The sequence below is a fragment of the Lycorma delicatula genome, chromosome 5 (assembly GCF_047948215.1).
Source record: "Lycorma delicatula isolate Av1 chromosome 5, ASM4794821v1, whole genome shotgun sequence".
NCBI classification, from domain to species: Eukaryota; Metazoa; Arthropoda; class Insecta; order Hemiptera; family Fulgoridae; genus Lycorma; species Lycorma delicatula.
This window is the reverse complement of record NC_134459.1, coordinates 48,350,422-48,371,717: the sequence shown is the minus strand read 5'-3', so window position 1 is coordinate 48,371,717 and position 21,296 is coordinate 48,350,422. Positions and strand designations below refer to the sequence as shown.

At 29.4% G+C, this 21,296-nt stretch overlaps 1 protein-coding gene across 1 annotated transcript in view; it reads left to right on the top strand.

Annotated features, from left to right (window-relative positions):
• The first annotated feature begins 2,575 nt into the window (after positions 1–2,575).
• The window catches only part of LOC142325673 (protein SERAC1), a 57,537-nt gene continuing 38,816 nt past the window's right edge, over positions 2,576–21,296 (top strand). The window contains exons 1-8 of the mRNA XM_075367706.1: positions 2,576–2,589; positions 6,312–6,439; positions 10,460–10,651; positions 11,169–11,293; positions 12,443–12,544; positions 14,009–14,141; positions 16,566–16,649; positions 19,064–19,324. Of these exons, the coding sequence (XP_075223821.1) occupies positions 2,576–2,589; positions 6,312–6,439; positions 10,460–10,651; positions 11,169–11,293; positions 12,443–12,544; positions 14,009–14,141; positions 16,566–16,649; positions 19,064–19,324 (1,039 nt within the window). The remainder of the gene's footprint in view (positions 2,590–6,311; positions 6,440–10,459; positions 10,652–11,168; positions 11,294–12,442; positions 12,545–14,008; positions 14,142–16,565; positions 16,650–19,063; positions 19,325–21,296) is intronic.

Below are 21,296 nucleotides of genomic sequence, written 5' to 3'. Positions count from 1 at the left end.
ATAACATGACACCGATTATTATTCGATTAACTAAAATTCAGATATTCTCTTAAGTTTTAAAATAAAGCGTACTTGAAATGTATTAGAATACATTATGATTTATATTAATTTTACTTTCTTGTTACTAATTATTGTTTTTTTTTTTTGTTAATATCCATGTAAATATCTTTAAAATTTACAAGTGATATTTTTCCCGTCATTTATAATTCAATACAAGTAAAAATAAATCTGTTTTTACAAATAGTCCAATCAGGGGCTAGGAGTTTATCGAGTAAATCTGGGCCTCGCCCAGAGTAAATCAGGGTAATCGCTCGAGTAAATCAGGGTCTAGCCTCCTGCCTGAACCGGGAACCATCTCCTCATCGATCGACCAACCCTCAGACATTCCTCGAGTTTGTAATTTCTCGCCTGCAGTGAAAAACGTTCTTTGTCCATACATTCTAAATGACACACCATTTTTTTAACGTAAATTGTTTTTCTTCAATACTAACATATTCAATTCCCTTCTTATGTTCTCATGCAACCTGCACCTCTTCATTGCTCAGAGAAACCTCGTTTCAGCTGTACGAAATCTTTTTTTCCTTATACAAAGCACCCGCAATTCGCTAATATTACTACTAGTACCGCCATAGTTTTATGAAACTTAAACTTTCCGAGTGTTATTATTAAGATTTTTCCATATTGTTCCACAGATCCGTCTAAATTTATTTATCTTCGTCATGTCTGTATATTTTACTAAGAAAGGTACATCTTAAAGTGGAATACTTGCTCAAGAATTATATTGTTTATTACAATTTTCGATGTTATCGGATCCTTCTCTAAAAAAGCCACAACTTTCGTATTTTTTGCGGACATTCTTAATTTGTACTCGTTGCACACATTCTGCAGCGTGAAAATTCCCTTTTGCAGCTTACCTTCTGTCTCCTGAATCACAACGATATCATGTGCATAAGCTAAAATATTAAAACATACGTCTGCGCTTAACTATATTCCTTGTCGCCACTTACGGATGACATCGTCCAAATATATATTGAAGAGTGTCGGAGAGATACAGCAGCTTATATCATAGTGTTCCTATATAAACTATTTACGGCTCTTACAAGATGGAAAGGGAATCCCCTAATAATAGATTAAAAACTGGAATAAAACTTGTGTACATTATATTTAATATCACTGAAGTATATGTAAACAGAATTTCTATACTTCACGTAATTCAAAGTAAAATCTGTATAGATAAAAATAGATGGTGAGTGTGTTCTAGAATAACTTTGGAATGCCTGAAGCAATTTCAACCAAACCTTTACACAAACGTTTACACATTAGACTTCCCGTCTGAAAAAAATACTGTGGGGGTAAGATACCCCTTGGACTCCCTCATGATGTTGGGGGTGGGGGTGATAGGTAAAAATAATCGAAAACTATTTATATTGGTTCAAATCCATAGTTTTCGGGGTCACTATGCCGATTGGGGGGTTGTCCCGTTTCCATTTAGCCCCAAGTTTACTCGAATAGAACTCTAGAACCTTCTAGAAAGTTGTAGATATGAGTAGAAATCGGTTCAGATAGAACCTGGAAATTTTTAGAAATCGTTATGTCCCGGTCTTGGACTCATGATGTTCCCAGTACCCGCTCGAATCCTAGATGGTCGTATTTAAGGGAAGCTAGCTAACTACTTTTGCTTAAAAACCTGTAAATAAAATTAATTTTACACTGTAGATATTTGATTCCTTTTCCTATAATAATCAAAATAACCCGGCGTTGCCGGGTACTATTTTTTCCAATCTTTTATTAGATATCAGCTAGTAATAATGTAGAATAAGATAGAGAAAGTGGGAAAATATCAGCACGAAATTTTCGTCTACAGTGAATTACGGGGTAGTTAAATCGAATTTATTAAAAAAAATTCGGGGTAAAATGATTAAACAACACAGTAGTATTTAAATAAGTACCTTACAAATTGAAAAAAAAAAAAATTACATAATTTTTTATTCTATACAATAAAAGTACATCACTGGCCTTCGAAAAAAGGAATAAATAAATTTCAGCTATGTAATTTTCATTAAAGTTTAAAAAGTCAACTCATTGACGTCAAACGTCAATATTATTTTGATATATTTGATATATGTACTAGATACCACCAAAAATTGTGGAATAAAATAATTTATAAAAAAATAAACAAATAATTATTTTTTAATTTTTTAACTTAAGTAAGAGTATTTACAACAAATAACTATTTTTGAAGTTGGTGTAGCTAACACAAAATTAAACATTAAACCTTTTGAGAAGGTCCTATATTTGCGCATTAATTTTAGATTGATCATTGATAATTTGCTGAAGGACAACCAATATGGTTTCCGACCGGGCAAGGGCACTGAGGATGCCATACTAAAAGTAATGGATATAGCTTCCTCTAGTTGATACAAATATGTATTAGGGATTTTTCTGGACATATCCGGGGCATTTAATAACTAATGTTGGTCCTCTACCCTGTCTGAGATGCAGAAGCGTAAGTGAACACGAAATGAATTAGAATTGCTCTCAAGTTATTTCAACCATCGGACCGTTTCCCTACGTGATGGCGGCTCGGAGGTTCGTAAAACCTTATCTAAAGGATGCCCTCAGGGCACTGTTGAGTCCACTTCTTTGGATCATAGAATTTGATTCCATATTGCGTTTGAGGTTGCCATGTAGTTGTCGTGTCGTCGCTTATGCTGACGATGCGCTGCTACTGATTGAAGGGGATTCGCCTAATGAGGTACAGTTGCGAGCTGCTCATGCTTGTGAGACACTCTGGCTGTGGAGTTTCCAACATAAGATGTTGGTTTTCAGTCCAGAGAAAACCACAATGATGTTGCTAAAGGAACGATTGGCTGCTTCTCGACGAATCTGGGTTCGGATGGCTGGTCTCCCATTCGGTACGTTACGACTCAAAAGTACCAACTGGGTGTTATCCTTGATGAGAATTTTCGGTTCAAGAAACATCTACAGTATGTAGCAAAAAAGTCCGCTGATGCTTTTTATGTAATCCGTAGTGTCATCCCGATTGGGGGTTGAATTACCGTACCATGCGTATCCTTTACAAAGGTGTGTCAGTGAGGCTATTATGCTATGTGCTGCACCTGTCTGATCTCACCGCTTGACTTTTGGGTGTTACGTGGGCATATTACTGCGGGCCCAACGGCTCTTCTTGCTGGCTGTTATAGGCGGTTATAGAACAGTCTCATGGTAGGCAGTCTATGTTATGGCCGGAGTCAAACCAATAGATATCTTCGCTACTGAGCGTAAGGAACGTTACATTTCCAAGGTAAATAACCTATTGACATCAGAACAAAAGCAGGAGATTGAAGACCGAGGTCTTGTGTCAGGTCAGGTGGGACAAATCCCCCACAGGTCACTACACGTATGGTATATTTCCTATAGTGTCTGTTCTAGGCATGATTAGATGGGTTTCCCCCAATCTGTGTATCACACAGTTTCTTTCCGGGCATAGTGCGTTTCGGGCAAGGAAATTGACCCATCACGACTGATCCAACATTGAGAAAATTGTTCATGTGGTAGTCCCTTGTAATAGTGTGGTGGTGTGCCATCTTGTTGGATGTAAAAGTTGGATTGCCATTATTCAATTTGTGGTACTGAATACTCATGTAACGCATCTAGATAACTAGTACTAGTAACTGTTGTCTTTATGAAGAAGAATGGTCTGATGATTTCATAAGTAGTCAACACACACCAAATGTTAATTTTCAGGCTATACTGTTTTTTTTTATGTATGTCATACAAGTTAAAAAATTTCTAATAAGAATACTACCTCAGAAGGCATTACTTTTAATTATTAATGCTCCATCACACCCAGATGAAGAAGTACCGTGAAATAAGTAACATTAAAGGTGATGTCTGCCATGAAATGTCTGTCATACTAGTCTTATTCAGCCTATGGACCCAAGAGGTTATAGCAGCACCTCAGAAAATTTACAAATGAAAGATACATGTATATGCTACAAGAAGAGAATCAAATGTTGCAAATTAAACAAATTTTGAAAAGAGTTAATGTTAAAGATGGCATTTATCTTGTAACAGATGCTTGGTGGTGAAATTAAAATAGAAACTCTAAAATTCATGGAAAAATATTATTTCTTCAGAAGAGACAGCTATAAGTTTGTGAATATAGTTCTTAGATAACAACTTGACCGCTTTAGTACAAAAATTACCAGGTTGTGAAAACTCAACTGAAAAAAAGGTATGTGTTGTCATTAGGAATAAGAAAAGTAAATCCCCAGGCAACAAGTGATGCAGGTGTTGGGAAGGAAGACAAAAAATCAACAGTGAAAAACGATGCACTTGTGACTCAAGATTTTGGAAAACATCCTATGCTATGTAGATCAGCAGCCTGAAGTAACATTTTATTTATTAAAAGATTATATTCTTTTTATTTTTTAATATATAAACAAATATAGTGGACTACTAAAAAAAGAAAAAAAAGGTGTTCTCAAGTTTATAATCATATATATGTAATTTAGTATTATAGACTACTATTACAGTGACAAACATAATTTTTGTTTCCTAGCATGCAATACATGATTTTAATTTGTTTTTTTTTTATGGTGAAAATGAATATGAACTCAGAATCTTACTACCACCCACCATTTTTGAAAATTTTTTAATTTTAGTTAAAGGATTTTATCATTTTTCAACATATAATTAGGATTTTAAGCTCCTACATTGTATTTTGTTAGCTCATTTTTTATTGTTTAACATTGTTATCATAATTTGTAAGCTATAAATAAACAATACTAGAAAAATAATTAAATCATATCATAGTCATATATTATGACATCATATCTAATACTGAAGAGTGAGCCTTCATGGACAAGATTAATCATGTATGTGCAGGTCAAAACATGTAGCTGAAAACGCAGCTGTGTTGTTTGTATTAAGCACTGGATTTAGGAATGAATTAATTTTGTTCAGTTTTATTACTGTTTTAAGTTTGTTAACAATGCAGTGTTATAATTCCTCAAAATTGTGTAAATGATGTTATATATATGCCTTTTGTTATATATATGGTGAGTTTACCGTAAAATCAAGTAGAAAAAACATTACCCGTTTAATTAAAAAAGCATACCAGATGTACTTTCAGTGTAAAATTGGTAATCAGGATAAGACCTGAGCTTCTTATATAGTATGCACTAATTGTTCTCCATATTTAAGAGCGTGGCTGAAAGGTACACGGAATGCTTTGCCATTTGAATATATTTATGGTTTGGCGTGAACCAAAGGATCATGTAACCAATTGTTACTTTTGTTTAACAAGTGTGTCTGAAATTTCTAAAAAATCTAAACATACTGTAAAACATCCTTCATTGTGATCTACTATCAGGCCTGTACCTCACAGTGAAATTATTCCAGTTCCTGATTTTTTGAAAGCAGCGATGAAAAAGACAAGCAGTACTGAAGAAGACAACAATGATTTTGATTTTGAATTCAAACACAGGTATCAAATCAAATCAGGTATCAGGTATCAAATCATTCTAACACGGGTATGGCCATGCAAAATTATAAATTTTACAGATTTTAACTATATTTTCTCCTATTTTTTTTTGTGTTGTAATTTATTTAAAACTATGGGTGACAGAAAAATTGTATTTACAGATATGTAGTGTACGCAAAAAAGCAATTCAAGAAATGGTATCACACTTTGAGAACCATTAAAACAATTTTTTTTTGTCTATCAGTGTTATCAGACATATTAAAAATACCACTTAGTACTATGCCTTAGTAACTTGCCTTTTGTAACATTGGTAACTAATAATTTTATTTTTTACGTTTTCAGTAATCAGATTAACAAGGCTACTGAAAATAATTTAAATTATTGTATAGTAGTAAGGGCCTGCATTTTAGCAGAAATTGAAAGCTCGGTTTGATTCAATAAATAGCGTAACTACTCTGTTGGCTTTTTATGTTATTGCTGGAGATGAAACAAGAATCATTGGCTATCCTGTTTGCAAGAGCCACCATCCATTGAACTCTTTTAAAAATACATGGCACCTCTGATGGGACCGAAGTGGTGGCTGATATAATTACTATGATTAATGAGCATTGAAAAAGTAGGTAAATGACAATATAATGGTTGGGGGGGTCATCAAACACCTAAATGATTACCTCTGATCAGAGTGTTATTTTAACTATTTGAGTGTGGAATTTATTTATTTTATTTCATTGAATTTCTTCTTTCTGTTTTTACAATTGTATGCTGCCAGTGATTTTATTGCATTACTTTTAAATACATTATTTACAATCTATTCTTATTTCAGATTTGCGGTTGTATACTACCAAATTCATAAAACTATTGACTATTTCAACAATGTAATTAATACAAAAGTTTTAGGAACTGAACAGAAAGCTGTGTCTTATATTTATCTTGAAGACCAAGAAGTAAAAGGTAAAAAATAATACATTTTTTGTAATTTAAAAATAAATAACTGAACTGGTTCTCTGTTTGTTAGATCTTATTTTTATTAATAATTACTAAAAGTAAATAGATTTATGACTATCAATTCCTACATCATTGTAATTTACGTATTATTGGGGCATATTTACTCATATAATTAGTAATTTCTTATATATATTACATATATATGCGAATTTGTACTTAAACAAATTTGTTTAATTTGTAAATTAAACAAAATTAAATCATTAAATTAAACAAAGTAAATAAAATTACTTCCATAGTTAAATCACTTGCACAGAACCATGTGCAAGTGATGAACCATTTGCATGTGATTTGTCCAATCACATGCAAAAAAGTAATGCGCCTTATTTTTTTAATTTGTTTTTTCTTAAATCTTTTCTTCAGTCCACTATTATATGAATGATGTAAATGTAATGAACAAATTAAAAAACCTATGTAAGTAATAAATTGATAAATTAATTTTACAGGTGTTTTAAAAAAGCAGTGTATCTTAACATCAGTACAAGAGAAAAGTTCCTTACAAACATAGCTTTGGGAATGCCTTTTTAACAGTTAACAGTTTTTGTTTTTAAATATAAATTTTTGTCTCTTGATGGATTGAGCTGTCTTAATGAAATTAGGTATATCTTTCAAATAGAGCAAAATAATATGGTAATTTTATGTTCGTAAATTTCAAAATTGGAGACATCTTAATCTTTATAAAACAGCTCAAGAACTTTTAGGTTTAGGAAGTGAAATGACATGTAGTTTTTTTAAAACCATTCTTCAAGCAACTGAATTATAATGAAAATTTTAATGAGCCTTGAGCTCATAAACTAATTTTGTATACTACCTTTATCTCCTTAACTACTTGATACAAGTAATATTAGCCAATAACACCTAAGTTCTTAATGTTACACAAATATTATTACTAAACTAGTGCTGCTTGACAAAAACTCTTACAGTTAAAACTAGAATGCTTTAAAAGTTTAAAACATTTTTTTCACAAAACTCTTACCGTTCAAATTAAATTTTTATTGAAAAAAAAATCTACTTGTTACTTGAAAATTAAAATAAAAACCTAAGTATACAGTTTTCTAAATTTCCATTTTTCATTTAAAATATGAATTGTTAACTTGAAAATAGCATGGTATAATCAAAATAGATATTCTGTGTGACAAAATGATTGAAAAGGATGTTTTTCATGTTGGGATGCTTTTTAAAAAAAAAAGATACTCAGGTGATTTTATTGAAATAATTAACAACTGAGAGTAGTAACTTTCAATTAGTTCTCATAAAACACTCTACAATTTAATTTACTCATTCATGTCATGAAATTTACTTTCTAAATAATAAAACCATTATTAATCAGCAGTAGATATTAAAATTTTTCTATCCTTTTTCTGATATTCTGTGAATTAGTTAAAATGAAACTGCAATTTTATTGCAGTTATATCTTCATGTCCAGTAAGTACTATGGCAGACTTTGAGAAATGGCTCAATACCTCAAAATAAACTAAACAGTTTATATGAACTACTTTTCTTGCTTTGTTTACAGGCTGTCCACCATTTTGTGTTTCTTTAATAAAAGTTCATTTCTTGAAAATGGATTGAAAAAAATTTCAAAAAAATTTGATATATATGTTTTAACGGACATACTGTGCAGAGGAAATAAGTTTTTTTCAAGTTAAATTTGTAAATGACATTAAAATATTTTAATTTATTTTATTAACTCTTTGATCTCATTAACTGTATGATTTCTCAAATTTTAGTTTATCAAAATTATGAAATACAGTTTTGTGATACCTCAATTGTATAAATACAATTTCAAACAATTTCCTCTAATAAGCCAGTACAATTGAATTAATCCTCCTTGAGGATGTATAAAAAATAGGACATCTAAACAATTTGTTGTTTTAAAACCACTGATATACGCAACAAATGTCTGAGCATTGAGAAAAATCTTTTTTAGTAAAACTAAACTGTTGATGATTAGAGAGATAATTTAGATACAACTGTCGTTTGTGAAGAATATTCCAAATAGAGAACTCTTAGAAATATCTTTAGTAAGTGATAAATCACTCTTATCTACTTTTGGGTTTCCTTTCTACTACTTTAAAACTTTTTCTCATACATCAACTATATTCACACTAACAAGTCTTGCAACCTTTTCAGTGCACTTCAGCATTCCAAAGATTTTCAGCAAAGATTTTCCTCCTGAAACATTTTCATTTGAAACATTTCTATGCGTAGCTGTTCAGTTTTATGAGGATTTCCATTGGTTCAACTATAAAAAAAGGATATCATTAAAATAATTATATGTGATATACTTCCAAACAAAAATAAATAAAATTAGCCCATAAAAAAATAAGTTTATTTTTCACTGGGTTTGAAATTGTATTTGTACAAATGACATTATCAATTTTGTTCATAAAATGTTGCTTAATAATTTTGATAATGAATTAAAATCTGAAAAATTATACATAGTTACCTAGATATCTGAATGTTCATTTTGAAAATAGACAAGGAAAAATTTGTAAATTTATTTTTTCTGTATGTCTAGTTTAAACATATACACTAAATTTCGTTAAAATATCCAAATCCATTTTAGAGAGAATTTTTTTGTTTAAAAAAGAATACAAAAAGGTGGACAGCTAGAAAACTAAGCAACATTTGTTCATATTTATATTTGTGTTTTTTTTTTTTGAGGTATGAACCACTTCCCAAAGTTTGGCATCTTTCTTACTAGACACTGTGTAGTGCAGAATAACATTTTCTTGTTCAGAAAAATTGTGAGTTACTGAAAATTAAAAATTTGGTGAGAGGTTTGGATATACTTTGAAAAAACTGAGGTATGTGTATAAATTTTTCATAAATTTTCCTCTTAGAGCTGATTCTTAGATTTGTTCATATGGCCAATAATATTTTTTTGGGAAAGTTGATTTTCTTGACTCAGATATAAAATTAAAAAAAAATAATTTGGAAGAAATAACAATATAAAATTTTAATATGAAATCTGGTTTGTAATGTAAAGATTAGAAAGATATAATATAGTGATGTTTGTTGCTTGTTTTTTATACATAAATATTTTTGAAAATCTTTTAAAATATTTTTGAAAATCATTCCTGTTATAAAATATATTCAGTGTTTAATTAATGCGAATAAATAATGTGATGGTTTCTGTTTATATGATAAAAACAATATACCTAGGCTTTTTGCTATTTTGCTATGTTTTTAGAATTTGCTTATTTATGATTGTTCTCCCTTTGGGAAAGATCAGTGGAGTTTTAGTCTGTGAGAACCAAAAAAATTATAATTCAGTATAGATTTTATCATATTTCTGACTGTTTTCAAGATGACTGATACTCTAGATTTGTAAGAAGTACTGTTAATAAACTTGTAGAATATACCAATATTGTGTTTGTTATAAGAAAAAGGAATTACCAAAATCAGAATTATGTGAAATCAGGAATATATGAAGCCTGGTAATTTTTACAGTTATAGAGTTATAGTTTGCAGTATGCCTTATTGATAGATACTGAGAATCAAAATTAGCAGGCTCTTATTATACCCTTATGAATTTATAGAAGAGCATATTTCAGTAACTGAAATTAACTACTTTTATTTAAAAACAGTTGTGGTCCAAGAACTATAAGTTGAGTTGTGAATACATATCAAGATTTAAATTAACATTTTTTAACTGCTGTTATTGCTTAAATTGTGATGATTATTATTTGCATGCACTGAAATTGCTAAGAATGTTGTGCAGATATAAATGTATGAAAAAGTAAATTGGCTGAAAGAAAACTTTGCAAGGATTGTTTTTCTTCTTTTGTCTATTTTCCACTAAATTTAAAAAAAAATTGTTGCCATACTTTGCTAATTAATAATATCTTTTCCAAAGTAAGGATTTACTCCATTCTTAATATGACAAACATTTTTTTGTTAGTATACATTTGAATCCATAATATGGTCATAATTTTGAATTATAATTTTTTTACATGCATGAAGAGATTTTGCAACTGCAATTTTTGGATAGGGATGGCTTATTCAAACCGAATTCATTTACATCAGCTGCTTTTATATGGTGGAAAAACTGTAGACTGACATACACATTACAATTATTATCTGTTGCTATGTGCAGTGACTGCAGAAGTAGATTAAAAGCAATCGAAAAGTTGAGCAACCTTCAGTTTTTGAGTTGTAAGTACCACATCATATTATTTTAATAGTTAACTTAAACTGTGTAACTGTTTCATTACATAGTTTTTATTTAATCACTGTATTTGTAACCAGTTGCTTGTGGCAATTATTTAATTTCTTATTCTTACATGATATTTTTGCTTCAGTACTACTTATATATTTAAAGACTAATTTTTATGTTTATGTTTTGAAAATTTGTTTTGTGTTGTTCATATCTTCTGTGGCTAATTATGGTTTTCAGGTTATGACAGCTGATAATAACCGGCTGATAGTTTACTAAATATTTATGGATAGTACATTTGGAAGAAAGTAGAATGAAGAAAATTACATAAGTAGAAAGCCCCCATTGTTTTATGACAAATTATCATAAATATATTAATGGAGTTGAAATTATGAAATATGTTTGGAGCCTGCTTTTTGATTTATTAAAATTAAATGAGGATTAGAACATTTAATTAGAGTTATTAATAAATGAATTATACTGATTTTAATTCTTTATTCTGTTTGTATTTATTAGCTGCTGATTTTGTGCATTTATCACAAAAATGTGATGCAAAGACAGCTGTTGGTCTTGCAAGAACTCCTAATGCTGATCATAGGCTATTTTCACGTAGAATACAAAGTATTCCATCTAGTAAACAGGTATATCTGCATTTTTAATTGATTTTGAGATGGTTAGATTTTAATATGGAAAATAGTAATATTCATCATGATTTTTTATTGAATTGATAGAAATTTTTAATTGATACTGCCAACTTGCTGATATTTTAACCTAATATAAAATCCTGATGGTTTGCAAATGTTTTTTTTTAATTGACCCTGAACCTGTCCTCTAGTGACTGTTGAATTTCTAAAAGAAAAACCTTTTTTTTATAGCACATGAGAACTTCTTTTTTAATTCATGTATTTAAGACATTTTGCAACAGAATTTTTATCAGTAACATACTATCCCAAGATGCTGGTATTCTGGTAACATAATATTGTACTATGCCTTGACTGGTGCTTAATTATTTTGCAACGTGACATGATGGTGTTCTAGCATCTTCATTTCATCTACCACTCCTCAAATGGAAGTAATTATGTAATCTTTTAAAACAAGTTAAATTAATAAGTTACATTAAATCAACACTAAAACATTCACATTTTGTTGATTTAATAATGCCAAATTTGCTTGTTAAATAAAATTATTTTAGGAGAATAAGGCCCCACAGAGAGCTGTGGAAAGTGTAAACTACAACAGCAATGATCTTGAGTTCCAGAGGTGTGTCAACTTTACAAAGAGAAATTATTAAACATTCACAACACTAAAATAGTCCTCATAAGTACAAGATAGCTAACCATTGACAGTTTGGTCTGGTTGTTCGCTGTGTATTGAATCTTTGACTGGTAATGTGTATCTTTTCTAAAAAAACAATTTAAGATATAAACTTGTATTTTTTAAATTTCATCATATGTATTACATAAAATCTCAAATTACATATCTTAACTCAATAATTTAAAAACTTGGGAAAATTTATTTTAGCAATGAATAAAGAAGTCTTCTAATCTTAAATTTGAAACAGAGAGAGAATAATATTGTAAATTAAATTTTTTCTACTGTTTGTGTCACCATTGAGACCCTTGTTATTTTTTAATAATGGAATATTATCAAAATTTTCAGTGAAGTAAGTACAAATCAGTAATAGGCAGTAGATAAATTGTACATAAATTATTTTAACTATATTTATAAAAGAAATCTTAGTATTTTAAAAAAGCAAGTGTGCCAATTTAATATTTTGTTTAATGTTGAAGGATTTAATTGCAAAAATGCGGGATTTGTTACTGGTGCTTAACAATAAAAAAGAACATGAATGCTTGACATACTTCTTGTCAAAAACATTTCCTGGATTTCATGTAAGTCAGAGAATTAAAATTTAAAACTGATTTCATTTTGTAAGTAATTTATGCAAAGAGAGAGCCTAATTGTTAATTATTTGGATTTCTACTTATTAAATTTGTACTACTTATTTTTTTTCTACTTATTAAATAATAATAAGACCGCTCAGTTCTGAATTTACTATAAAAGAAATATTATTGGCTTTAATATTTTACTGCAATTTTTTCATTCATTTCAAACAACATTATCGTCATATGGTTATCTGCTCTGAGATAGGTTCTGTGCGCCTTCAGTCCTTCTTTTTCTCTTTTCTATAATATTACTGTTTCATAACCATTCAGAAGTGCAAAAAAAACACTTCAAGTCTTAATTCCATAATAATTGTTACGTTTATTAAATTCATTCTTTGGCATTCGTTTCTATTCAAGTTTTTATTTCAGTTTCACTTTTTCAATTTTCTGTTAAATACTGCAAAAACTTTAAAAAATATGCAGAAAAATCAAACTCCTGTATATCTATAAATGCATTTTTGGTCCCTAAAGAGTCGGTGCAATACAGATTTTTTCAGGTAACTTATGATGAAATTTGAGTCAAAATAACAATCCATTTAGATAGTACACCAATAGTGTTTATTAAATTCATCAGTACAGAAGATCAGTATCATTTGTTTCTGGAACCCAAAAGATGTTTCTGATGGATTATAAGAAACAATGACAGCATAGGTATTTGCTTTCAAATTGGCCGAGTGCCATTTTGGATTGTCAAGGTGGGATGATGACATCAGAAATTGTTCTCATTCACAACATTACATGACTATATGGTGCTGCCAATTCTACTGAGAAGGTCCACCAGTTTGGATGGGAAGTATTTAATCATCTCTCTTATCACACTTTAAACTTAGTGATTATATATATATATATATATATATATATATATATATATATATGGATGGATGGATAGATATTTTATATCCATCCAGACTTAAAAAAAAATTATTGAAACATAGATATAGGGTTTAAAAATACAATAAAAAATAATGCTACAAATTATTCCATGTTCAATTTTTTATTACATTTCTTTTGATCTTCAAGTTTATGAAGATCGGCCCCTTGATTATTTAGGAGAGCATGTAAGACACGGTTCAAACAGCTAATATGCAATTACAATATGCATTCTAGTCCATCCCTACATCATATTAACACTTGTTGAACATTTATTTCAGCTTCAGGCAACTTACATAAAGTCTTCTCTTAAGTCATAATAATTTTTTTTTAATTGTATGAGCCAATTAGTTAAAGAGTACAACTTATGTGATTTTTTTATATCCTTGATCTTCATAAATGGATAAAATGTCTAAAAAATTGTTATAGTTCTTATAATTAACTGTTATTGGTAAATATTCTTTGGTAAATTGTATATTTAAAAATTATACAACTAATGGAAAAGTATTTTTATACACTTTTTGGCTTTTTGTCTTACAGGATGAGACAGGAACATTTTTTGATATTGAGATTCAAGGAAAGGTTAGACAACCTGGGTTTTACAATGAAGATATACTACCCACCTGTATTAAAGAATTAGCCCATTACTGCAGTGTAGAAGATAATGCCAAAGGTTAATACTATTGATCAAAAATATTCTAGTGCAGTTTTTAATGCAGTTATTAAGGGAATGTAGTGGTCTATGGGGAATTATTTTTTGTGAGGTATGTATTGGTTATGATTACTTGTAATTGAAGGGATTTACACATTATCATATAGCATGCAAGCATTTATACCCATTATAGAAAATGTGTGTGCACATGCCCATAAATTTGTGCATATGTATGCACACATGCCCATGTAAGAGATACCTTGAAAATACTTATTTCTCGATTGTAGCTACTGTTAGCTATTAATTAATAAGATATTAATTTATTTTAGTTGTAAAAATTACATTAAATTGATGTTAATTAAGTCATTTCTTAGTTTTTAACTTGAGGAAAAATAAAAATGTCTGATCATTTTCAACTTATTTTTTAAAAATATAGTATTATTATTTATTTATGGAGGAAACAAAAACTGGCTTGCTATATTATTCTTTTTTACTGAATTATTTTAGCACTTTGGAATTTTAATGTGTACTCATTCTAATCACTTTAACTATAATTAAGATACTTGAAGAAATAAAATATCATTGTAATTTTTAATAAAATTTTAGCTTATTAACAAAATTCAAAATTCTAAACATTTATTACAAATGGATTAATGATTTAAAAAGTTAAATTGTCAACATTGAATGTATTTTTTACTAGGATCTATCAAACTTTCATTTTGTATTGTCCTCATTGGGTTTTAATGTATTAATTTTCACAGGTAATTAAGCTAAAATTTGTGTTTAGGCTAAAATATTAAGGGTTAAGAATTTTATTTATTTTAACTTTCCTAGCTGTACTGTTATACAGAATGCAATAAAGGAAAAATAATGCTAATCTGGTAAATTTTTTTTTGTAGGGGGTTTTTCATATCTTGATATTTTTTGACCCTCTCCTAAAACAAACACAATTTTACCATGAAAAATTTCAGAAGGATATGTCTACATACATATGCATGTATGTTTTTTCCTTGATAATTTGAAGGTATCAAACAAATATGATATGAAGGATTGATATGGATAAAATTTGGCACAACGATTTCTGTGTTTGAGGATATTGGTGGCATTTAATTTTGGTCAAAGATGGTTAAGGGAGCAGGGAAATACAGTCCCTCGGCTTTCAATATTTCAAATTTTTATCAAAAGAGTAAGTAATTATTTTTCACATAATTTAATGCTCCTTAGAAAGGCTAAAATACTTTCTAATACTGTTTGGTCTTATTCAAACCTCTGTAAAAGAATGGGGGGGGGGGGGGAAATGGTTTCTTTTTTGGTCATTTCTGGACCCAGTCACATTTTTTTATTAATTAGATGATTCCATTATTCCATTAAGTTAACTATTATATAATTTTGATTTCGTATTTGAAGCAATTTCATTCAGGGATGAGGGATAAAAGCCTCTAATTAGTTTTGCTTTTTTCTTTAGTTATTATTTTGCTTGATATCTTCAGAATGAATTAAATGACCTTTATGAAAATTTGGATGATGACTTCTGAATATCAGAATGCTACTTAATTTTTGGTTACAACTGATCAAAGGGATGGGGAGATGCAGTCACCGTGGGTCCTATATTTCAAAATTTTACTAAATGTAGAATAAATTTTTACAAAATTCATATCTCTTGGAGACTTTATGTACTTTTAATTTGTGCTACGTACTATTAGATTCAAAATTAAAAGGTGAGGTCAAAAAGTTTTTTTAGCCAAACTTGTATAACTTTTCTGACAAATCCTGGACTCATTGCCAACTTTAATGGGTGTTTAATGAGAACTTTTTTTGTATATATTGACACTTAAGATTCACATTTATTCTTATTATTGCATTAAAATTCCTTTTCCAGGTGGAATGTGACTGCTAATGCTGAACTCAGGTGTAGACTTGGAGGGTGTGAATTTTTTTTTTAATCTTTATATAGCTGAAATATTTAATTTACATGTAATGTATGTATTAGAAGAAGAGAGGAGTAACCCCCCTATCATGCTTCAACTTTTAAGCACTTCAATGTTCCTAAGCTGTGAGATTGGTAGTAGTGTTTGTAAATTTTATACCGATGTTAAAATTAAATTAACTATAAAAAAACAATATAATATAAAATAATAATTAATGGCTAGATTTTCACTTAATGAACTATCAATAAAATTATAGATAGAATACTGATTAGTACAATTTATTGTTTAATAACCAAGAATAATAGATTTTCACTATCAGTAGTGAGGATTTTTTTATTGATTTTCATGAAACTAATCAATAATTTTACACTGAAATATTTACAGTATCCTTTTTATTTTTAATGCTTAAATAACTTAATTAAATTTTGGACATAGTCTTAACAAAAAAAAATCACATTTTCAGAGGTTGTAAACTCAGGAGGATTGCAATTAATTATGCAAATTTATAATCACTTAGGAGATGAGCATGCCATGGAGTTTGTGAAAATGATGGAACAAATTTCTATAGTTCCTGGTAGTTTAAATCATCTCTTTATTACTGGTAATCTCTTTCACTTACCTTATATTTTTTAACTTAAAAAAAATGAATAAAATCAGAAGTGTTTTAGAATTCTTCATGCAGACTTTATAAGCATTCTGTTTTATTTATGAAAGAAAGCTTTTTAGTCTGTTTTTCCAAAATAAAATTAACTTGTCAGTATGGATAATGACTTATGAAAGCAGTCCTGCCTTTTGCAGATTGTTTAAATATATTCTTATTTAAGATGCTTCTTTTAAAAAAAATTTTTTTTGCTTAAACAATTTACCACTTACTTTATAATTTTATTACTCAATTTATGATCTATAGCTGCTTGAGTGAGGTTGGTGTTTGGAGCTCATCTAAATTTTGATAAAAAAAACTACAGAAATACTATAAGAAAATTTGGTCCACAAAATATTTTATGAGATTCTGTTTCGATTGCATTGTAGTTTTATAGATACTCTAAACCTATACTTGTGAAAAAATAATATATGAACATAGTTATGTTCACTGTTCTTCAGTTCTGCAAATGTTATAATCATTTCAAATTAGGTAGAAATCTTAAAGCAATCTCATCTGATCACCATTGTGTTAAGGGTAATGGTGCTGGAAAATCCTTGGTTGGTAACCAATTAAAAATGAAAAGATGTAGAAATTGCTAAAAGTTTTTGTCATGTCATTTCAATGGAAAATCAGTATGTAGAATTTACTAGTAATCGATTCATGAATGACAAAAAAAAAAAAAAAATAGAATTCACATTAAATTACATTTAAACAATGAATTAAACCAGTATCATTTTTCATTTCCACTATTCACTTGATTTAGCTCGTATAGACTTCTCTTTCCAAGAATTTTTTTAAAAAATTTGGTTCCATTTTAAAATTGCTGCACTCTGAAAGTAATGATTATCCATTTACCAGCAGATACAGTATAGTTGTTCAAAATGCTAATGTTGGAAAAATGACAGTTGATTTACTCTGCATTTACTACACTAGAACTTCTAAAAGAATATTGGTAAATTTATGCGATATTGTTTATTATTTTTTGTCTCAATTCAACAAGGTATTATTAATACATCTTTATTATCATGCATATATTGAAGTTATAAATATTACGGTATTTTAAAAACTGTTGATATACAGAATTCCTTCGTTTCTTACTACATTGTCTTTGTGAGTATTTGAAGGTGAAACTCATGGTCAAAGTAGTGTGAGCAGGTGGACAATAAAATTTTGTTCATCGGAAATTCTCTTGACAGTGTTCTAGGGTTCCAAACATGATTATGTGACTGACTACCTAGAAACTGACCTTGACTGCAAATTTTTTGCATTACATAAGAGAAGTTAAAACACCTTAAGACATATATCATGTTTGAAAATCAATGTAGCCAATAATCTTGCAACATGATAATGCTTGGCCACACACATCATGTGCATCCACCGAGGTTCTTGTGAAGTTGAAATTTGAATCTATTCCATAACCTCCACAGTCATTAGATTTGTTGCCCTAAGATTTTCACTTATTTCTGCAATGAAACAGGGGTATTTTCATTTCACCACAGATGATGAACTGAAGGATGCAATGAGTTCGTGGATAAGGAAAGATTGCCAGCATTTTTCATTGATAGGCTGAGAAAACTAGTTCACTACTGGGAGAAACATGCTGCTGTAAATGGTGACTATGTAGAAAAATAAATTTATGTAGAAAAATAAAATATTTACTTTTTTACTATATTTGTTTCATTTGAATATCTCTTCTTATTTGCAAATTATGAGTGACTGTGCATTACATTTCAGCTGTCCCTCATAGAATGTAGCTTTCATTAGTATTTAACATACTTATACCTAGAATTAAGTGAAAGAGAACAGTAAATTATAATTCTTGTGTAGTCATACGTAAAACAATGTGAAATTTCCCACTGTACATTCTCCTATACCTTCCCTTCCACATTGTTTTAATTCTGATCTCCAGCTTCCACTCATTTAATGTAAACAGTACACTAATACTCTTAAATACAATGCTATTGAGAAAAAAGAAAAATTTCTATTTAGTAATACCTGTTTTTATTGAGAGTCCAGAAAATAAATAATAATAGACAACAGAACTTTATAGATTGTGTTATAGTTTTCCTTGACATTTTGACAATATGATCCTTTTGTTTAAAAAAAAAAAATGTTTTAACAGAACTGGTTTTGCATGTGACAGTTCGAACATTGTTAGTTTTATTTTTTTTTTTTGAAATCTCTTGAAATTGTAATTAATTACAGACAGCATCAAATTGAACCTTTAATGGCTGGTTTCATAAAACTTTGTTAATCCTCACGACTGGAAATTATAGATAAAACAAAACAAAAATTACTTTGTACTTTTCTTTCTTATTTTCTTTCAGAAGATCTTAATTCAGTTGTATCCCATGATTGGAAATTTTTTTTAGGTTGGATTAAAGTACTTGCTGAGTGGTCAAAACATTCTGATAAACGTATAAGTAATCGTGCTATTCACACTCTAGCAAACCTTGATTCTGATGATATGTTTAATGCAATTTATGGACCACGAATTTTCTTGTTACATCCAGCACATCGAAGTTTCATAGCCAACAACTGTGTTGATGTTATTTTTGTACATGGGCTACTTGGTGGAGCACTGGTTACATGGCGTCAGCGTGAAGTAAAATTGTATCAACTGTCATTATATGGTATGGTTAAAGAATTTATTAAGATATTTAAAACTGTATTATTTATGTTAATGGTAAGTGATTTTGTATTATATCAGCATCATCAATAGAATGAAAGGCGGCTATAAAAAACATAGATACATTGTTTTTGAGAATTTTATGTATTAAGAAGTGACAAAGATAAAATTTTCAGATTGCTGCAACATTTATCATTACATACAATTTTCTATATAGCTATATAAAAATGAATGTTTGTTCTGTATGCGTACCTATACCATTCATCCGATTGCAATGAAACTTTGGTGAGTTGTGCGCACGCCCGCGAAGGTTTCTGAATTAGTTTGGACCCGCTAGGTGGCGCTGGGGTCGAAATATTTCGAAAAGTTGTATTTATGGTCCGATAGGGACAATAAATCATATTCGTATTCGGAATTAGTCGATAGGAAATTTTTACAAAAACTATACCTGCTAGGTGACGCCGGTGTCGAAGCAATGTTCGTATGTATGTCCCCTATAGACTAAAAAACTATTCGACCGATTTTACACATGGGTTTTTGGAAAATGGTCCGCGTTGTCCGGAGAAGGTTTAAAGCTATTGAAAGTTAACGGGTATTTTGAACCGACTACTGTTTAGGAAGTAGTTTGAATTAGATCCGACAGGTAGTGCTGTTTTGACAATTGGATTTATTTACATTCTGAGAAACGTTAAATTTTGTGAAGTTACGCAATGTTCAGTTTTTTTAATGTTTTATCAAAATTTCAATTGCGTTCATTTAATCTATGCATATACTCAAATCTAGCAGTAGTGAAGCATTGCCGGGTCTGCTAGTTGATAATTTTTTTAGAAACAAGGTAAATTATCTGTTTTGTGGGTTTATTTTGAAATTTTATGTTTTATTTTTCATTTGAAAATAGTATAAACAAATTCACATGTTTTTATTAACGCATTTTCAAAATATATTTATTTACTAATAAATTTGATAACTACCTGTCACTAGACTTCTTAAGTTGTAATCATTTTGTTACTAAAAACTATCTGTTATTTCCATTTCAGTTCATTTTATAGAATCCCTTGATAAATCCCTTCACTTGTTTGTGTTTGTTGCATAGGATACTTGTTAAAAAAATTTGTTAGTTTTATGTCTTGCAGCTTTTCTTCAGAATTTTGAAAAAATTTTCCAAGGTTCGCTATAATACAATATTTACTGTTAGTTTTCTCAGAAGGTAATAATGTATGTGATTGTTCATATATTAAAAAATATTCCATGCTCCTAAAACCGAAAGCAGAGATTACTAAATAAATAAATCCTGCATTCTGATCAGCACATGTAGATTTAAAACATAACACATTATTATATTGGAGGTAGATATGCTACTTCATGAATAAAAAAAGGAACTGCCCCTTTTTTGCCTGGATAGATCAAGGGAAACCATGATAAAAGCTTGATCTAAGCAGTACCACAAAATACACAATTATTAAAAAAAAATATATTGAATAAAGTCTACATTAATTATTTAAAATATAAACACTTGAAATAATCTTGTGGTAAATACATGAAGATACAAAATATAAATATTTTAAGAAGACTGTAATGAAAATTATTTACATATTTTTTCAGAGAGATTCAAAAGTCATGCACATCAAATAGTAGTATAGTTGAAAAAGTTTTATCAGCTACTGCAAGATAGCACCATGGGTATTATATGGGTAACAACAAACCTAGACGCCATTATGATGTGTATTGATCACACGATACTGCAGTCATACTTTGCTTATTATTGGGTAAACATATTGTTTTCTCAGGAGCAGTAAGTTTTCATTATTGAACATTATTTTTCCAGTTGTCCTTTTGCACTGTAGACAAATTTTGTGGGAAATATTTGGATGTGGCAGTGCCTAACAATTTGACCATAACGAGATCAATTGTCTGTTTTAGAGAATGCAGATTAGTTGCAGACAAGAAGAGAACTGGGAGACCAACCACTTTGACTA